General features: G+C 56.6%; 2 protein-coding genes across 3 annotated transcripts; both read right to left on the bottom strand.

Moving 5' to 3' along the window:
- Positions 1 to 626: 626 nt before the first annotated feature.
- Positions 627 to 12,239, bottom strand: CAMKV (CaM kinase like vesicle associated). 2 transcript variants are annotated; one of them, XM_031470349.2, is made up of 11 exons: positions 12,073 to 12,239; positions 4,929 to 5,103; positions 4,699 to 4,830; positions 4,437 to 4,511; positions 4,083 to 4,221; positions 3,819 to 3,939; positions 3,589 to 3,664; positions 3,355 to 3,491; positions 3,156 to 3,234; positions 2,831 to 2,918; positions 627 to 2,535 (listed from the first exon to the last, which is right to left on the bottom strand). In XM_031470349.2, exons 2-11 carry the CDS (start codon positions 5,021 to 5,023, stop codon positions 1,972 to 1,974), a joined length of 1,506 nt encoding a protein of 501 aa, XP_031326209.2. In that variant the 5' UTR covers positions 5,024 to 5,103; positions 12,073 to 12,239; the 3' UTR covers positions 627 to 1,971. The 2 variants fall into 2 exon arrangements, with proteins under 2 accessions (XP_031326209.2, XP_031326208.2); XM_031470348.2 differs by having other exon boundaries at positions 4,929 to 5,037.
- Positions 12,240 to 15,570: 3,331 nt separating this feature from the next.
- LOC105088129 (uncharacterized) lies at positions 15,571 to 19,323 on the bottom strand. The gene has a single exon (XM_010978922.1). It carries the CDS (start codon positions 19,321 to 19,323, stop codon positions 15,571 to 15,573), a length of 3,753 nt encoding a protein of 1,250 aa, XP_010977224.1.
- Between the last annotated feature and the right edge of the window lie 671 nt (positions 19,324 to 19,994).

The raw sequence follows: 19,994 nt of genomic DNA, 5'->3' as shown, positions 1-19,994 counted from the left end.
GCTGGAATAAGCCTTCCTAGGAGTTTTCGTGCTTAACTAATTTTAGCAGTGTTACTCCCCTCTCCTCAGAAGAAACATTAGGTAAAGCCCCATAATATAAGGCTGATCTATTCCACCTGAAGCAGACCCAGCATGAAGTCCTTGGGGTCTATGCAGAACGCAAAGGTTTTGTTCATAGAAAGGAGGAATCAACACAAAGGGCAGAATAGAATCTTTGTGTGATGCCCACCCTGCACCCACTCGGCAATCCAGGGAAGCCCACTTTGGCCACGGGCAACGTTTCTCCCTATGGCCCTTGGTGGGTTCTAGGTCTATGCCTAAGTCAAGACAAGGGCTCCTTGTTCAATAGGACTTGTCAGAACAGCAGCCCAGAGGTTATTCCTTGGCATAAGCCCAGCACAGGACCCACCACCCACATGGATTTCTAGAGTCCAGAGGATCATCCCTCCACCATCAAGGAATATACTGTGGTGAGGATGATCTGTTCTCTCAGCCCAAGCAGTCCACATGGCATTGAGCACAGACCACTACCTGTGGACCTACTCCCAGCTTCTCCCCTCCCCACTGCCTTCCAGGGGCCCTTCCCCAGTAATATATAGGAAGCAAAGGCAAGAGGGTGGCCAGAGGCTTTGGCAGAGTGACATTTATTTGCCAGGTTCAGCAGGCACACAGCCCACCAACCTTCATACACCAGAGCAGACCCACAGGCATGCAGGGAGAAGGGCAGGACTACCCCCGAGTGCCAAGCGAGGGCTGGGACCAGTATGGCTGCCCGTCCAGGCTGTAGTGGGGTCTGACAAAGGGCACCTGCCAGGAACCTCCATCATGAAACTGGGGAGCTTTATTCTACTCCCTCATCCCAGCAAACGCAACTCAGCATGGTTCAGAGGCACCTGGGCCTCTCTCCAAGCCTTGATAGAAGGGGAAGTGGGTCATAGACATAGAGAGTGTTCCTCTCTATTTTGTTGTTGAATTGGGAGAGCAGAAAATCTGCCCCTGTGAAGGGCAGACCCCTAAATAAGACTGCAGGACACTGCCATGCAGCAGGCCCCCCAGGATGGAGAGAATGGTGGACTGAGCCTGAGGGGGGCCATCTGGGAAGAGCCAGGAGATGTTAACCTTCCTTCTTTGGCCCATGGTAAGGACCCAGCTAGACTGGTATACTAGGTGCTGGGCCTACTCTGCCCTCCCAGGTCTCATTGCCACATCCTAATTGCTCCTCCTCCCTCTTACAGGCTCATGAAGCTCAGGGCACAGGGCAACCCACTACAGGACCCAGGAGGGCAGGAAACAGCACTAGGGTCTTGGGAGAGACTTCCCAGAGACAAAAATGGAAGCTTCTACCCTCTAACTCTCTTTCATTTCTGAAGACCCCCACGGCTACCAAGCAGTGCCCCCAGTCATGCGACTAGTCTTGTCTAAAAGCCTACTGCCCTAGATGATTGCATTCTCTGTACCAGCCTGTTTCCACTCCTAGAGCAGCACACATACCACAGGCACATACCTTCATGTGCAAGAGCCTAAGACCGCTGACAGGGCCTCGCTGGAGGACCAGCTCTCAGGGCAAGGCCACCCAAGTTTAGGGCCTGGGAGAGGATGGGACCTGCAGGGCCGGCCAAGGGGAATTGTGAGGCAAAAAGGGAAGAGGGAGGGGAGCAGGGACCTCCTGAGTATCCCTAGAGCAGCATCCCACAAGGAACAGAAACTGATAAAGCTAGCAAAAGACAGAAAAGCCACAAGGAATCCATGCAGGGGCTGGGGCTGGTCCTGCTTCTGGCCTGCCCACCACTCAATGCACATACCCACAGGAGATGAGACTGCTCTCCTGTGGCCCCCAGACATGCCCCATGCTAGGAGGCAGGGGCGGGGGGAGTGAGGGCATCATGCCAGTGACTCTATGTACAGTGAGAAGCCCCTCATCCACTCTCCCACCCTCTTGCCCATCCCCCGCCCCCCCACCAGTCTGCCCACTCAGCTGGCCTCCTCCCTCCGAGACTCCTGGGCAGAGCCAGCAGCCTCTTCCCCTTTACTAGAGGGTGGAGCCTGGCCTGTTGCGCCCCCTGGGGCTGTGCTGTCCGGCTGGGCTAAAGCCGGCCCAGGGGTGGCAGCAGCTTTGGTGGCCGGTGTGGCACTGCTTTGGGTGGTGCTCTCTTCCATGGCTGGTGTGGCTCTCCCATCAGTAGCTGGAGTAACACTTCTGTCAGTGGCTGGGGTGACACTCCCATCAGTGGCTGGAGTGATGCTCCCATCAGTGGCTGGGGTGACACTCCCATCAGTGGCTGGGGTGGTACTGCCATCTGTGGCTGGGGTGGCACTACGGTCTGCGGGGGCTATATTATCACTCTTTGCAGCATCACCCACTGTGGCTGGGATGGCACTGCCCCCAAGAGCTGGGGCAGCTCCACTTGCAGCAGTGGCCCCACCTGCAGCCCCAGGAGTGGCAGTGTCTGTGGCTGGGGCAGACTGGGCTGCAGCTGTGCTGGACTGCTCCGGTGCCCTGAGCCGTTTCATGAGGGTGGTCACTCGGACAGCCTTCTGAAAGGACAGTGGATAGAGGCTCAGAGTGAAGCTTATGGAAGCTGTATCCATTCCTTCCCCAGAGGCCAAACCCAGACCATTCCATAGTGCCCCGGCTGCCTCTGACCACCCCAAGGCCAGGAACCCAGCTGCTCAGCACACCTGCTTCAAGTAGTAACAGTGGCTCCAGCTACACCTGATGTTTGAAGAAAAGCCTGTGTGTGGCTACAGGGATGTGATGCAGGCAAGAAAACTATGGCGCCAGAAAGAGCTCTTGAGATCAAGCCAGAAAAGGGAGGCATCCAAGCCTTACCTTCCACTTAGCCCTGGCAAAGTTCTTTTCAATCTGGGCACAGACACCGTCCTTGATGTTTTTATCAGAAGCAGCATTGCCAGAAATCCTGGAAAGAGTGCAAGTGCGTCTGGATCTGAAGGAGTATGGCCTTCATGGAGATTGTACCCAGCCCTTCCCTTGTAAGATCAAGGGATTACCAGGCAGACCCTCTGGGCTGGCCTGAGCTCTGGGTGCCCTTCCAACCCCAACTCGAGGCCTCAAGTATGGAGGCTGCTAAGTGCGAGGAGGACAGAGGCCAAGGGAACCCTGGCCTCTCCTCCCATCCTTCCCGGGCCCTGCTCACCACTCATGGGAGATGGCTTCTTCCGCAGTGATCCGCTGGTCTTGCTCCACCTCCATCAGCCTTGTGACCAGGTCTTTGGCTGGGGAGAAAACCAGAGAGAGCTAGACATGGGCACCCCATCTCACTGTCTAGAGGGGATGATTGGGCTGGGGGTTAGGATCAGAGTCCATCAGAGAAGGCTGAGAGCAGGTCTCCTCACCAGCCTGAGAAATGTCATCCCAGTATGGAGAGTCAAACTCATAGTCGCCAGCCAGGATCTTGCGGAAGAGATTCTTATCATGGTTCTCATAGTCATCTTCCTCCACCTCCTCGTAGAAAGGTGGGTTCCCTGAAAGCCTTCATGGAGGGCCAAGGGCAGGGTCACTGGAAGGCCATGGACACAGACCCCCCACCCCATCTGGCTGCAAGCTTGTTTGCCGGCTCATCCACTTACAGGATGTACATGATGACTCCAATGGCCCAGCAGTCCACAGGGCGTCCATATCGCTGCCGGCCTACCACCTCCGGGGCTGCAAACAGTGTCCACCTGCTGGTCAATATCAGGCCTGGCCAGGCCTTGTACCACTCACATCCATTTCCTGGGATGGGGACTTCCTTCCCCCCTACCCAGAGCCACTCCTTAAAGGCTGTCTCCCACCCTGCCCTGCCCCACCCCCTGCTTGCCCAGGTACTCGGGGGTCCCACAGGGCTCCTTGATCAGGCCATTCTCTAGCTTAGCCAGGTGAAAGTCGCTGATGACGATCTTTGAGTTCTTCAGCCGATTGTAGTAAACCAGGTTCTCCAGCTGCTCAGGCCAGGAATGGCATATGGGTGGGCAGAGGAAGACACCATGGAAATCTCAGAGGCTGGACCAAGGCCCCAAGGTGCAGCCCATCCCAGCCCCAGGCCGGCTGCCTCCTGACCCTTTGACCTGGCTACTATCCTCACCTTGAGGTTCCTGTGCACGATCTTGAGTGAGTGCAGGTAGGCCACTGCCTCCAGGACCTGCCGCACCACGTTGCTTGTGTCTCGCTCCGAGTAGTAGCCCTGGTCCAGGATCCAGTCAAACACCTCCCTCCCCGTGGCCCTGAAGGACACCAGCCCCTGAGCCCGGCGTGGGCAGAATTGGGGGTAGGGCAGGAGCATGTGGGTAGGCTGCCTACACCAGGCAGCTGGCTGGGCAAGGCACAGAGACCTGAGACCCCAAGGATCCAGAAGGAGGGGCTTTCCCCGGCTGCAGAGGGCAGAGCAGGTAAAGACCCTGGGGACTGAGTAATCCCGGAAACCCAGACCCACACTCACAGCTCCAAGAAGATAAAGTACTCCTTGCGGGTCACAAACACATCCACCAGTTGCAAGATGTTGGGATGCTTCACCCTAGCAGCAGAGAGGAGAGCCAATAGTTAGGGCTGGGTAAACTCCTAAGAGAGGCTCTGGTTGCCACTGTGGACCACAGCAGACTAACTAGCCAGAGGCTGGTACTGCTTGAAGCTACCAGCCCTTGAAGCCCTTACCTGCTGCCTCCCCTACCCTACCTCACCCCACCCCCAGGCCTCACACTCACATCTTTAGGATGCCTATCTCGTTCTTGGCTGCCTTCCGCACCTTGCGGCCATCCCGCTTCTGGAATTTCTTGCAGGTGTGTAGCTTGCCTGTCGTCTTGTCCTTGGCCCGGAAGATCTCACAGAACTCCTCACTGCAGCCAGCAGGCACTCCACTCAGCACGGGCTATATTCTGTGCCCCTTTCCGCAGCCCTTGCCTGCCCACCCTTGCCCAACAGACCCGGCACTCACGTCTTGATGACCTGTCCCAAGTCATATCTGTCGGTCACCTCCGACGGCTGGTTATAGTTCTTCTTGTCGCCGAGAGTCACACACCCAAACGGCATTGCCAGGCTCTGAGCTGGGGGCAGGTTGGGGTCTGGCTCAGCTGTACTACTCCCCACTTCTCCTTGCACACAGAGGTTGCCTTTGGGAGACCCCAATCTGATTCAGACCAGGCCAGGGGCAGAGTCTGCACCAGGAAGGGCTGGAGGGTGGTCAGGCTCGAATCCTAGCCCTGCTTTTCTGGCCACACCTCCAGCCACTCAGTTTGGCTGCTCAACTGTGACAGCCCCTGCTTATGAAAAATGTATTAAACTGACATATCAGGGAATCATTTTGCATTATATGTAATCAAAAGAAGATTTATCAAATGATCTGTTTAAATTTCAGTTGTTTCCCAGATGAAGGGGACTCTAACTACTGACCCATCAGAGAGTCATCTCTGAAAGTCTGATGATGCCAAATGTTGGCAAAGATGTGGAGAACATGAGCACTGCTGGTGGAGGACAAGTCTCCCCTCTGCAAAACAATTTGGTAAAACTACTGAAGTCTGAAGTCAAACATACCCTATGAACCAGCAATCACACTGCTATATAGATGCCCTACAGAAACATGTCCATTTGCGCAGCAGGACATTTCATACAAGGATGCTCATGGCAGCAATTACCCCAAACTGGAAACAGACCAAATATCTATCAACAGCAGGATGTACTGTGGTAGAGTCACACAATGAAATATTATACAACAATGGAAATGAGGAGCTATATCTGTAGCCAACCACATGGTCAATCTCATCAATGCTGTGGAGTGGAAAAAAAAAAAAATACAAAGAGCGTGACTCTACCAAAACAGAGTTCAAAACAGGCACAACTAACCTATACTGTCTAATGTTGCAGACATACTGGTAAAACTATATATAAAGAAACACTAGGAAATAAATACCATGAGTCCAAGAGCAAGAGAGAGGTTGTGATTGAGTCAGGTCACATGTGGGAATTCTGCAGGACCTGTTTCTGAACCCGAGTGGTGGGTTCAAAGGGGTTCCCTTTACAATTTGTTAAAACCTGCTTACAAGTTTTAGGCACATTCCTAGATTTTGGTCATATTTCATAATTTAAAAATATTTGTAAAATTATGGCCATCCATACTGAAGAATACTTGGTAGCTACTAAAAAGAATTAAATAGATCTAAATGTGCTTCTGTAGGACAGTCTCTGAGATATGTAATAAATGAAAAAGCAGGGAACAGAATGGTGGGTAAAGTGTGCTGCATTTGGGTAAATTTTTTTTAATTTATATACTAGTGTTTACTCACCAACTCTTTTCTGGAAAGACACCTAAGAAAATAAGCGTTCTCTTTGGGGTAAAGAATTGGATGTCAGAGAAGCAGATTTATATCTATCACTTTTTAATTTTGTTGGATTTTCACTGTGATTACTTTGATCTGATAAATATCACATTCAGGCACAGTGTTTGGGGGATCTCTCAGAGGGAGAACCCCTATCTGGGGAGAGAAGTGAGGAAAGGCTTTAGGGAAGAAGCAGCATTAGGGCTGGGCCTTAGAGGGAAAGGATTTGCCAGCAGGTGTGCAGGGGTAATGGTCCGGAAAAGCAAGACAAGCCTGCCTAGTGCCTGACTGCCAGGGTCCATAGGAAACCTGGGCAGTGAGGTCCAGGGGAAAGGCCCAGGCCAGGGGTGGGTGTCCCAGGTAGAAAAGTGACCACACCCAGCTGACTGCAGTAGGTTCCAGGCACTCTGGCACCCGGAGCATGGCGCCCCACGGGTCTACAACCCTACCAGCCCAATCCTCATCTGCGGTGCTGAATGGACTGGCTCCAGCACCCAAAGGAAAAGGCACTCACAGCCCTTGCTCAGAAGTAAACTTCAGAAGGGGAGTTGGTGACAGTGTCTGGACCTTTGCAGACCTGACCTAGAGTCTGCCTCCATAATAGCTGGTCAGTGTGACAGTGGGGTGGCAACAAGCTTCACACTGAGGCTGCATTCAAACTGCTCTGCCTCTGCTGACTGTGCAGTCTCCATCCATCCTGATTAGCACCTGCTTTGCAAAGGGCTTGGGCTAGGGCTTTGGCTACCTAGATGTCCCCCTACCTGGAGTGACTCACAGCCACAAGGTAGTTGGGGAGAGAGGAAGCCACCACCAGAGGAAGCAGCTTGGTCAGAGGGACTCTGCCAGCCATGATCAAAGGCCAGGACCCACACAACCCCCTGGCCAGCCCTGGCTGCTGCTTGCTTCCTCCCAGTGGGAAGTGACCACTTCCCAGGGGTCACAGTCCTGAAATTTCTCCCTCAAATTTGCCCTCCGCATTAGGGAATAAATTCCATCATTCCCTGATCCAGGTTCTTTGGGCTCAGGGAACACAAATGCATTTCATCAGTGTGATTCAAGCCAGGGCTTAAGCCATCTTGTGAGGCACTGCGGAGGCAAACAAGAGAAGCTTTGAAGATCATCCCCGGCTGCGTATCTTTGCCGCCATGGTCACAGCCCTGCTCCTGCATCTGCCAGGGAGTAGCATGTGGTTAGAATCCCACTCTCACAGCTGAGAACAGAGGCACGGCCACCCACCACTGACAGCCACCCATCTCTATGCCCTAACAATCCAGGGGAGGGGGCTGGCATCAGTCTCCTCAATGGCTCTTATGTGCAGTGATTCTCTTCCCAGGCTGCGATCCAAGGGCTGTATACTGGGCAAGAGAGTGGTACCTTAGCCCACAGGTCCTCCAGGAGGACCGGGAGGGGCCTGTGTCCCAGCTCTGTTATTCTGATTACACCACTGCCTCTGGCAGGAATGCCCTTCCCCCAAAGCCTCCCATCAGTATCCTATTTGTCATGGTACAGTTATTTATAACATAAAAAAATCAGCAACTACCTAAACAATCAACAATAGGTAACTCGCCAGCTCAACTGTGTCCACTCAACGGCAGGAAGTATGGGCACTGGCAAGGCACTGCCCACCTGGGCCTCCCTGTGAAGCAACCTCCACACAGGCTAGGTGCTGAGACCAGGGCTAAATCTCTTCTTTCGTTGTGCTATCTGACATAATAAGGTTGTTTGTGCCACAGATTGTCTACAACAATCCTGAAGCTCTTGAATCAAAATGGCCCTTCCCTGAGATAACTTCCACAACCTCCACTTCCCCCTACCCCACGCCAACAGCTCCCTGCTCAGCCACGTGGCGTGGGAGGTTTTGTATATGCCTGTCCCTGATCTTGGCCCAGCTTTCGGCCGTGCATATGCACTCATGCCCACAGGGACCCAGGGCTGGTCTTGGGGGTTTGTCTCCCCGACAGAAATCTGGGCCTCTGCTCTGTCACATCAGCCTGGAGCTAGACCCTAAAACCTTATGGCAGGGGGTGGAGTGGATCTGCCTTCCCCCTACCATGGCTGCACTGATCTCAGCCAGTGACTGCTTCTCCTCACCAGCATCACTGCACTCACTTTTGCCTCCACCTCCAACCTGGCCCCAGGGCAAAGAGAGGAGAAAGGGGGGCTGCTTCTGATTAGCGTCTTGGTCTCCTCCACCCCCACCCACTTTACCATCTGCTACCCACTGCTGCTGCCTGGGAGGCTTCCAGTGTGGTGTACGTACCAAGCCCCTGACACCTGCTTGCAACAAGGGGGTCCCTGGCCCCAAAGTTGGGAGTAACAGCCGAGGGACAGCTTTAAGAACAGCAGAAGGCCAGACAGAAAGGGGGTTTGCATTTCTCACCCCCATGGCCTGAACAGCCCAGATTCCACATCCAATAGTAGAGCGCTCTCCTCCCGTGACACAGGACCCGGGCTAGGCCTCAGTCCCACGCTGGGACATGGGAGGGCACAGAAGCCCCATAGCACTGTTTCCCTTGAGACATGGTTCCTTCCATCCTCTGCAGAGAAACTGAGAAATTGAATGTTGTGTACAGGGGGCTGTCCAAAGGGAGCTTGGGGGAAGTGCAGAGCCTGGGGGAGCCTCTAAGGGAGTCTGAGGGCCAAGCATTCCCTAGCCACTGCCTGCTCCTCAGGTCTGACCCCTCAGACAATGCTGAGGGAGCCTCTGCCTGTTGGTGCCTTGGTAATAAATGGTCCCCTAGGGGCCCTACTGCAGCCTAAGGCAAGCAGGGCCCAGGGGGAGCTGGAATGGGACAGAGGCCAGCTCCAGAGGCTGAAGGGTCCCACATTAGAGTCCTAGCCCCTCCTGCACTGGGTTCAGCCTGGTTCAGGCCATAGCTTTCGTAGCCATAATCAGGAGTTTCCTGCCACCCTGGTCCTCTCCATGTGGGGCTCCAGGCCTTGCAGCAAATCTAGAAAGGCCCGGAGAGGCCCAGGAGGCCTCCGGTTGCCTCCCAACAACTAACTGTGGGCAACACCTCCTGATTTAGTGGTAGCTGTGAACACCAGTCTGCAAGCACCCGCTCCCCTTCCCTGCTCTCCTCTCAGGGACCGGGCCTGGGCTTCCTGCTGTAATAGACGTGCCTAGGCCCAAGCCCTGCGCAGGCGACAGCCAAGTCTTCAGCAACAGGACAGGCAGAATCAGAGACTTCACTCTTAGTGTTTAGTGTAACAAGACAGAGTCCAGCTTCCTGCCCACTATCCAATTGCTTTAGGTAACTGGGCAGGGTGTTGCCCTGGCTGGGCCTCAGGCTCTAGCTAAACCATGGTCCATAGTTTCTACTGACTCTCTCCTGTCTAATGAGGGAGGATGTGGGGGCGGGGTGCTCTCTAGTCTCAGGGGTGGCACACAATCCAGTGCTGCCTCCAGAAAGTTCAGCCTTCAATATGCAGGCAGAGCCAAGAGCCAATTGGCCCCTTCCAGGCACCTGGAGTTCCAATCTTTGAGCCCCTGAAGGAAAATCCACTAGGGGCCCTGCTTCCCTGTGGGTGGAGGAGGGGGAATGCAGGGAAGGCCCCAGAGTAAAGGGTTGCTATGGTGATGGAAGTTTTTAAAAAGGGGAGGGGAGGGGAGAGATGTTGTTTAAACCCTTTCTCCAAGAATTCCCTGAGACTTTGGCCTGATTCCTTCCCCATGGGTTCTGTGACCCTGGTCCCTATGAAGAAAGGGGCAGTGGGGAGTTGCGAGACTTTAGAAAAGAGAGAGGGGGCAGGGACACAGAGAGACAAAGGCAGAACCTGCAATGGAAGGGGAGCAAAGAGGCGACAGAGTAAAAAGGACACAGGCACAAGGACACAGGAGGGAAGGGGGGCAGGGGGGTTGAAGGGGCCCATGGGTGCCCAGCAGCTCCCCAAGGCCTCCATGACCATGTGCTCTGAACACCTGGGCCAGGAGCTGCCCCTGGTGCCTGGACCTTTGAGAAGGAACCCTCCTGTATCCCCCTAGACATGCACTGAACGTGGTGTGGGACAGCAGTAGCCCTGTGGAAGAGGCCAGCTGTTGCAGTCCCCTCAGTTGGAACAGTTCCTCAGCCCCTCTCCCTGTCATCACGGCAGCTTAGGTAAGGCAGGTCCACCATGTTGAAGGCACAGGCATGGGGGATGGAAATGAAGCTTGGAGACCTGGCTGTTTCACTTTACAGCCCCTCCTCTCAGCTGACCCAGCTATGCCTAGACTCCCCAGCCACCCCCAACCCGATCCACTGTCCTCTAGAGGCCTTGGGTCCCCAGGGCCTCTCTTGCAGCTCAGCCTAATTCCCTGTCACCGCCATCCCCCTCCCCGACAATGGATTCTGTCTGAGGGCCAGAAACAGCACCCTGAGCAACCTAGAAATAGGATAACAACTACACAGCATTCCCCCTCCCACTCGGCCTCAGTTTCCCTGGATGGAGATCACTGACTCTGTGGCCTTCTCCCAGGGCAAGGACTGCCCACCTGCTAGTGAGTGGTGGCCAGCACAAGGGCTGCCGAGAAGGGCCAGTAGCTGATACAGGAAAGGCAGCCTATGGCACCTGAGGGCCCACATCAAATGCTGTAAAAGGGAAAGGAGCCTCTGCTCCACCCCAGGGCCAGCCTGACACTGAGGGGAGTGGAGACATCAATTCCCTACTTGAGGAAACTGGGGCCCAGCAGGTGCCCAAAGCTGATAGGACTCAATTGTGGGTGAGGGCACCAGGTCACCACAGGCGGTCCTTGGGGGGCTTAAAGCCTGGGCCTTGGAGGAGGGTCAGAACAAGGGCTGGACTGCTGCAGACTGAGGTTTTGGTGAGGGACAGAGAGCCCAGCTCCCTACGAGGGAACCTGGTGGAGCAAGCTCTGCCTAGGGGGTGAGGACAAAAGCAGTTTGGTAGAGCTATGGGGACTGGGAGAGCCTAGGGTCTCTGCCAGACACCACAGGCTGGGGAAGGCAGAAACTCAGTGGCTCATTGTTCACCCAGCCAGCCAGGGGCCCTGCTCCCCATCGTGCTGCCACCCTGACCCCCTTCCCCAGTGCTGCTGACTCGCCCCCGCTGGCACAGCAACACACATGCGGAAGGCACACGTGTGAGCACCAAGCCCCGCACCTCCCAGCAGAAACATGTGCGTCCCCCACCCCCACTGCGCAGCTCTGGGTGGGTGCCCTGGACACCCGGCGGGCCCCCGTGTTAAGGCTCGGAAGCTGGATCTTGGCTTGGGGGCTGCTGGTCCCCAGGGGCTTGAGCCTCCTCCCCCACCCCGCAGCAGCCCCGCCCAGCCCCCTTCAGGTTTTCGCCCATAAAGAACTCTCCGTTGTCATGGAAATTAGTGACTGCTTCGCGGGAGGGAGGGGGCCGGGGGCAGTTGGGAAGGGCTGGAGGCGGCTCTGGGAGTCCGGAGGGGCAGCTGAGCCCTCGGCCCCTACCGCCAAGGGGCACCACGAATGTTGGAGGGTTAATGTTTTCACAATTAGGAGCCCAGCGAGACGGGGGGTAGGATGGGGAACAAGAAGGGGAGACTGGCCTAGACTTGAGTCTTACAGGTTTCCCCTGGGACCCCCGAGCCGTCCGAGGTGACGGGGAACTTTAGCCCAACCCCGCACGCTGAACCCCGGATCTGCAGAGCCCGCGTGCTCTGCCCCCGCCGGGACCCCAAGCCCTCGCAGCACCCCCGCGCACTTGGCTACCCGAACCTCGAGCCAAAGACCCAATCCTCTAAGACCCCACAATATGCGTTCGGGGGGCGCCCCCTCTTCCTGGCTCACCCCTCACCTGCAGCGCTGGTCTGTCACAGAGAGGAAGCGATCGCGGGTTCAGAGGGGCTCCGAGGGCTCCGGGGGAGGCGAGCAGAATCCGCTCCGGGCACGCGGGGCAGACGCGGCGCCAGCTGCAGCCACTTCGGCTTGCGAACCTCCAGCATCTCCCGCCGCTCGCCTGCATCGGATTCGCACCCCGGGCCGGGGGCGGGCTGGGGGCGGGCTGGGGGCGGGGCCTCCCTCAACAGGCTCCGCCCCGACCCTGGAGGAGCTTGAGGCTGGAATCCCACTCGAAAGCCGGCTGATGAGGGGTAGCAGGAGTCGGTGAATACTAGCCTGCCGGGCCGGGGCCCGGCTCTCAAAGGCTCTCCTAGGCCCTCGGACTGACGGGGAAACAGGGACCTGAGGGGCCTTCCTATGCCCATTGTAGAAGGTGTGGGGAAAGTCTGAGTCCTGGAGCTGCACAGGAGTGTCTTGGCAGGTCCCTAAGCAAGCGGCGCTCACAGCTCCCAAAACCTGACTCAAAGAGCAGAACCCACTTAGAAGAACCAAGTGGGCAGTCGCTAGGGCAAGCTGCACTACAGACTGCCCCCTGCCCAGCTAATAAACACACGGGGAGGGGAGTACAAGTGAGGGCTCCACACCTTGGTTGGCAGTGTCCTCCCTACACTACCCTCCCCTCCTGAAAGGTCAAAGCCTTTCCCTTCCCCATGTCCCAGCCAGGGTGGCTGACTGAGTCTGCCCCCTCCTGTGTGGCACTGAATTTCCCAAGCTATAAATGTTACCTATGACATGGTGTAGACTCTGCTTTCTTTCCAGTTTAATCCCCCTTGAACGTTGCATTAGTGGCATCCCTATTGGTGGTCTGGGCTGGCATATGGGGATACAGGAAAACAATAGCACCAAGGTGCCCCACCAACCTGGCCCCTGATGGGAGGAGGCAGAGAATTGCCAGGAAGTCCTAGGCCATTTCTCTGTCCCTTGTCAGGGAGGCACAGGGACCTAATGCTTGCCCTGCCACCTTCACAAGCCTTGAGGCCACTTTTTGAAGGTCAGGCTTAGGCTTCTCTATGCCTGGAGTTGGGTGCCAGCCCGCACGAACCCGCTCAGTGAGCCTTCTGACCTCATCCTGGGTGGGATCATCTCCAAGCCCTTGGCCATGTTGAATAAGTCTCCCCTGCATAGTTCCCCATAGCTGCTGATAGGAGCAACTACCCAAGTGAGGAAGTTAGGGCTGGGGCTGTGGCTAGAAGTCTAGTCTGGGAGATGACTGCTCAAACAAGACCCCTTCAATATCTATCTCCAAAGTGGGTGTTGAGGAGGAGTCCTTCACATCCTTCCCTGGCTTTGGGTCACCTCTTCCAGGCCAGGCTCCCTGGGCTCTGGGTGGTCTGAATCACGGCACCAGCTCCACCCGTGAGTAGGAATCTCCTGGCAAGCTGGACACCTTGTGCCCAGGGCTAAAGGCACAAGAGCCTGTGTGGCATCTCGGTATGCTCAGTTCATGTCTGCAGAATGAATAAATGGCCTGGCTCTCAGTCCTTCCTGCTGTCTGCCCACTGTCATTGAAACAGTGGTTCTCTGAGTTCTCTGGTACAGCTGAACCATGGCTTGCTGACCCCACACACGTCACACACATTTTCTGCTTTTCCTGAAGGTCACGACCATCCAGGCACAGAGAAGCTGGGCCAGAGAGAAGCTGAAATGTGGGGGATTTAGAGGCAAGGAAGAGGTAGCTCGGGAGAGCCCTGCCTACTGCTGGCAGTGCTCCACCTCTTCTTGGTCCCGTGCACACTCCATGTGCCTGTGGGTGAAAGCACGTGGCAGGGTGTATGTGCACACGTGTGAGTACATCTGTGTGTGTGTGTGTGCTCTTATGCCATGGGAGATGGCAAGAGCACAGTGTGTGTGGTGGTGCCTAGGGGCATGTGTGTTTGCATTCTGTGTGCACCCAGGCATGCCTGCTGGCGTGGGCACATGGACGCTGTAGCTAGTCCTTAGAGCCATGGGTCCCCTTCCTGCCTGACACAGGCCTCAGGATTGTGGAGGCTGACTCAGGGTGTGACAGCAGGACATAGGAAAAGGGTGGACCATGCCCAAGGGTGGACAGGCGCTAGGGTGACCCTATATCATAGGCTATTTCTAGGGCAGCCCCTCACTCTCAGATGTGTGTGGGTGTAGCCGGGTCTTTGCCCTTTGTGGCAAGGGCAACCTAAAAACAAGAACCCAGGGTTGGGACAGGGGTATGGCTTGTCGCTCAGCTCCCAGCCAGAGGGGCACAGGCCAGGTAGGGCTTCAGTGTTTTGGCTTCAACCTGCAGCTGCCCTCCAGGCAGGAAGTAGCAACACCAGCTGAATGCCTCCTCTCAGCTCTTCCAGGCCAGGGACTGGGCTGACACAGAGCTTTATTACTCACTGTACTTTTTAGAGCCAGACAAGTTCAGGGGCCATGATTTCTAGCCACCTGCGTGGCCAGAAGGAGGGTGGGAGGTCCTTCAGCACAGGGTGGAGTTGAGGACAGGAGCAGGGGCAGTTGGCATTGGCACTGGCATTGCCCTATAGTCTCTATGAGGATCTCCCGAGGAGGCCTGCACCCCAGCCTCCTTGTGGGCAGAGGCTGCATGGGTTGGGAGGCTGAAGAGGAGAAGGGAGCCCATAGTGAACAGTTCCAGCTCCCACTGGAGCTAGATAGAGACAAGATTAGGTGTGAGCCTCCATACCTACAGAGACTACAAAGCAGGCCAGAGCCTCCTCCCCCAGTTCAGGTTGTACCTCTCACCCAAGTTCCAGGATTTATCTGCACCACTACCTGGATTTCCTGCCCCAGGACACCAGAAGCCAGCACTCCTATACCTTCAAATTCTGACTGGCTGCTAGAGCCCCTGCCAACACAGCATGGAGCTCCAGCCAAGCTTCAGAATTTAGGTGGTACCTGCATTACCAGGCCAGCTCCCCAAGAAGTCCAGACTCTGACAGGTATCCTCCCTTGGGGGCAACAAATGCTCCCAGCCATCTGTGGAACCCTTTGGCTGTTGTCAAGTTTCCTGGCCTCAGCCCCTTATAGAGGGCCCAAGATGGGGGAAGGCAAGCAGTCTTTTCTTCTGGAGCTAGGGGAGGGGGCTGTTCCCCCCCCTTCATGACTCACTCCAGGCTGTGTGGGTTATTACATTATGTTTGAAATTGCCATGGCAACCAGCTGGCAATCAAGGGTAATTGAGCTTGTCGCCAGGGCAACAGGGCAAAACCCACAGCAGCCACTCTCTGTGGTTGCCCTTGGGGTGCAGTAAAGGTCAGGTTAGACCAGGGCCAGTGCCAGGCAAGGGGCTCTGGGGCTCTGGAAGGGATAGGCTTGCCAAGGCCCCTGGAATTCCAGTGTGTGGAAGCAGGGGGTGCCTTGAGAGTGCCAAGCCCTCCATCTCTGATCCCATGCCTGGACTCCTGCCCTTCCCTCCACCACCCTCTGCCTAAAATGTGCCACAGTGGTCAAAGTAAGCAGAACCAGAACTTTTATGTGCTCACAGATGGTACTTGTAGATGGCCCATGGGCCCTCCTCCTCGTACTCATGGCGGCTGAGCCACAGGCTCTGGAAGGAGTCTCGGGACACCATGATGGAACCTCCGAGCCAAGCAGCAACAGCACGGTGCGGAGAGCCCAGTACAGTGGCACAAGGGCCCAGTTCCTGTCTCAGGCGTTCAGGAAAGCCATTCAACAGGGTGCTACCACCGTCCAGCACCACATTAGCCAGCAGCTGCTCCTGCTGCTTGGTCTCCAGCCGGCTAATACTTAGGAGGGCTAGTTGTGGGAGGCCTGGCTGATTGAAGCCTAGCAGATTGGGCTGGAAGAGGGCCTCGGGGCAGCAGAAGCGCTCAGAGCCCAGCGTGATGACCTGCTTGTCTGGAAGCACAAAGTCCACCCGGGCCTGGGCCTGGGCACGGGCCATCTCGGCTGTCATGTCCATGGCCACATAGCAGCAAGCCTCTTTAATCTGGTTGACCAGCTCTGCCTTGGGTGGTGAGTGGCCACTTGCCAACAACAGCTGAGCCAGGTATTCAGTGAGGTCAGCACCAGCCACATCCAGCCGGTAGGTGTCCAGTGGGGCCAGATCCCCAGTGATGATGGGCGCCACATAGGAAGTGCCATGGCCACTGCCCAGCACCAGCCCAGTGGTGCGCCCATAAGCATAGAGCGCCAGCAGGGCCTGATGCACCGTCTGCATGGCTGGCACATGGAAACGCTCAAAGAGTATTTCAGCTACCTTTTCTCGGTTGGTGCGCGGTGAGATGGGTGAGTCAGCTACCAGCACCGCCAGCTCCTCGGGCCGCACACCCAGCCTGCAGTAGAACAGGTGCTGCCACAGCACCTCCAGCGCATCCCAGTCGGAGACCACTCCTCGATTCAGCACTGAGTAAGAGCCCTCTCGTTTCTCAGGCACTGCATACCTGGGCTGGCCCTGAACCGGGTGCTGGAGCAGCTGTACGCGTGAGGGCACTACACTCAGGACATGGTCTTCTCCAGCCAGTCCACACTTGGTGAAGCCTGTGCCTGTGTCGATCACCACAGCTGCCATGTCCTGGTAGGGGCCCAGAGAGTGGCGGCAGAGCACTGGGGACTGCACTGGCAGGGTGTTCGTGGTGGGCACCAGCTCATAGCAGGCCCCTCGGAGCAGACCAAGGTGTGCGACCACTGGTGAGTGTGTAATGTCCTCAGCTGTCAGCTTGAACCGGGGACCCTGGGGCTCAGGGCCCACCATGGCCATGGGCAAGACCTTGCAACCAGTGCCAGATGTGGTGAATGGGATCAGGGACAGCTGTGCCTCTTGGGCCCTGGGGGAGCAGCCAGGTTGCCAGGATGAGAGCTGATGTGTGCTGGAGCTTTGAGTAGCACTGGCACCAACTTTTTCTCTGTTCACAGAGACACAGGTCTCCTCAGGGGGCAGGGGCACCCGAACCACCCCCACGTGGGTACGGTGGCCCAAGGGCTCATGTTCCTGGCACAAGGTGGAGGCCTGACCAGGTTCCCTAGTGGCAGGGGGCCCTCTTGAGAGGGTAGGCACAGTGGAGGTGGGAGGCACTTGGGAAAAGGGAGGCTGCCCAGTGAGAGAAAGCTGCCTGCCATTAGGTGTCCCAGGAAGAGGGGGCTGACCAGGAAGGCAAGTCCGCTTGGTGGAGGGGGCCTGCTCAGCTAGGGGTGGCTGTCCCGAAAGGTAGGTCTGCCTGGTGTGGGGACAGTGCTCTGCAGAAGGAGGCTGACTGGTTGAAGGGGGCTGTCTGGCTAGGGTACACTGTTCGGCTAGTGGGGGCTGACCACCGAGGGGACCCTGCCCAGCATCTTGGACCTGAGGGTGGTCAGGATGAGGAGTAATGACCTCTTTCTGACTGTTGCTGCCTACATCCTTCTGGAGCTGGGGTCTGGGCACATCCTGGGTTTTGGCTGGTGGTACATACTCTGGGCTCTGCTCTGAGTTCATCCACTGCAATTTCTTGGCCTGGACCATAGAGGTATCCTGCATCCTGGAGGCATCCAGCATCCAGATGGTGTGACTAGCTTCATTTTTTTCAGCATCAGGTTTGGACCAGCCAGGACCATGGGCATGGCTAAGTGTCCTCTCTCCAAATTGGAGGGGCATCCCCAGTGGAATAGGCCCAGTGAGCATCCCCATCCTGATGGGTGTCTCAGTACCAGGGGAGTCCACTGACTCCAGGTTGACCCTGGCCTCCTTGGGAACCAGGGCCACCTCTCGGTAGCTTCCAGATGAAAGGCTAGAGGGCACAGGGCTGGACACCATGGGCGTGGTAGACCAGAGGCTGGAGCGATTGCTGTCAGGGGAGAGAATGGGCATGGCCAATGGCCGGGTAGACAGAAGATTTTCAGAGGCACGGATGGATGAGTGGCTGGGCATGAGGCCCACCAGCACTGCAGGTGAGCCCATGGGGTCATGGCACAGTAGCCCCATCCTGGTATTGCCTGTGGCCATATCAAACACCAGCACACGGTCTTCTACAGCATCCTGGAGCTGACAGGTAGGGGCACTGGAGAGGGGTATCTGCATGGCTTCCCTGGGAGTCTCTGCTGGGGACTGCTTGTGGTAGTTTACTTGGTGGGCAGACAGGGGCACATTGGAGCAGGTGTTGTCGCAAACATTGAAGGGCTGCTGATATGGCTGAGAGCTGCAGATCTCCTGGCTACCCCTCTGGGACTTGGGGGTCCCTAGGGGCCCTGAGCCTGGTTTTGGGCTGCTTGGCCTGGAGGTACAGACCAGGGGCTTCTCCAGTTGGTTTTCAGGCTGCTTGGGTAACACAAGCCTTCTGGCAACCTCGAGCTCCTGGGCCTGGTCTGGGGACTGATTTGGAGTGGGTGCTGGGGTGGGAGGCTCATTCTGAGAATGGAAATTCACTTTGTCCTGGCAGGATGTGACCCCTTTGGAAGACTCCGAGTAGATTGACCATTGATTGCCATAATTCCTGGGCAAGAGGTCTTGGGACAGGTCCTTGGTGATGGCATTAGTATTAGTCAGGGGGTCGAGGTTGCAGGTGTAAGTTTCAACTGCTACTGATATTGGGGTTGTATCCAGAGCTGGAATATTTGCCTGAGTTGAAGCTGGAGGAGCCTGAGTTGGACATGGACACTTGTCCTGGCCCTGATCTTGCACTGGGGCCAGAAGAGGAACTTGGGCTGCAGCTGAGCCATCCTCCCCTGGAAGAAAATAGGGTAGCCACCGGCTCTTTCTAATGCCCATTGGGGCTATCTGATCAGGGCTGCAGGGGCCTCTGCCCCAGCCTACTAGAACTTTAGCTGGAGCCTTGCCCTCCCCCGAAATCTGCACCTGAAGCCGGGAGCAGCAGAGTCCGTGCTGGGCCATGTCACTGGTACCGTCACTGCGCGTGCACACAGGTAAGGCCAGGGTCCTGTTCTCCATGATGAGATGTGTTTGGGCTCCCACGACGGGGCTTGGAAACGGGCTAGTGGAGGAGAGGGTCAGGGCATCCTGGGAGGCCTGCTCACAGCCACATTGGGAGCTAACCTCAGCAGGGTCCTGGAGTTGCTGGTGAGTGGGCTTGGGGGTGTGGGTCTGGGAGGCTGGGCCATAGGCCCCATCAGTGATGGCCTCGGTGGACAGTGACAAACCCTGCCTCAAGTATACAGATCCTGAGTTTATCCAGGGTCCCTGGGACCCTCTAAGGCCACCCCCCAGCTGCTGGCTACCAGCCAAGGGGTGGCCCTGGGGGCCCGATGGATCAGGGTCCCCCACTTTCTTGGTGACTTCCATAGTCCTGCTCCATGCCCTAGGTGCCCTGCCCCCACTTCATTGCCATGGCAACTCCACACATCACAGCCCCCAGTGACCTGGGGGAGGGTGACAGAGTGTGGGAAACCAGGGGCCCCACCCCCCTGAGGAGTGGGGGCCTGCGCATGGAACCCTGGGAGACAGAAAGGCCAAGGGATGCCAGTGAAGTCAGCCAACTCTGGACTGGCCTTCTCTCTCCTTGCCAGCCAGGTGGCCACTCGGCCCAGGCCAGCCCTTGCGTGAGGGCAGTGCTCCTGGAGGTGGGAGTGTATATAAGGCCAAGGGAGAAAGGTAGGCAGAGGAGATGCTGAGGAAGCACCTGGGTTCCCAGACTACCTCAGATGCCAGACTTACTCTTTCTCCCCGGTTCCCAAGTGGCAACTTGAGACTTAAACCCTAACCCAGGGATGCAGTTCCAAGTGTGTGACACGAGGCCCTTTAGGGGTCCAAAGCTCCTTCACCACTCAGTCCTAAGAGGCAGAAGTGGGTGAGGGGCCCAGGCTCAGGCCCAAACTCCCCTCCCCCATGTTCCCCGGCTCCCACTCCAGGGACAGCAGCTCCTTGGCAGTCTTTCTGCTCCAGATGGTTCTCCTCTGCCTGTGCCTCCCAGAGCCCCCTCCCCAGAGCCACATGTCCTTGAGGCCCAGGACCAG

The sequence above is a fragment of the Camelus dromedarius genome, chromosome 17, assembly GCF_036321535.1.
Source record: "Camelus dromedarius isolate mCamDro1 chromosome 17, mCamDro1.pat, whole genome shotgun sequence".
Lineage (NCBI taxonomy): Eukaryota > Metazoa > Chordata > Mammalia > Artiodactyla > Camelidae > Camelus > Camelus dromedarius.
The sequence above is the reverse complement of the archived record's forward strand: the minus strand, read 5'-3'. Positions and strand labels throughout refer to the sequence as shown.

What these genes read in the sequence shown, in the direction of transcription:
- CAMKV (XM_031470349.2), bottom strand. Translation starts at nt 5,023, where the DNA reads ATGCCGTTTGGGTGTGTGACTCTCGGCGACAAGAAGAACTATAACCAG. An exon ending in GAGATAGGCATCCTAAAGAT is followed by an intron (nt 4,512 to 4,698) that starts GTGAGTGTGAGG and finishes CTCTGCTGCTAG; the next exon opens with GGTGAAGCATCCCAACATCT. An exon ending in GGAGTCATCATGTACATCCT is followed by an intron (nt 3,492 to 3,588) that starts GTAAGTGGATGA and finishes CCCTCCATGAAG; the next exon opens with GCTTTCAGGGAACCCACCTT.
- LOC105088129 (XM_010978922.1), bottom strand. Translation starts at nt 19,323, where the DNA reads ATGGAAGTCACCAAGAAAGTGGGGGACCCTGATCCATCGGGCCCCCAG.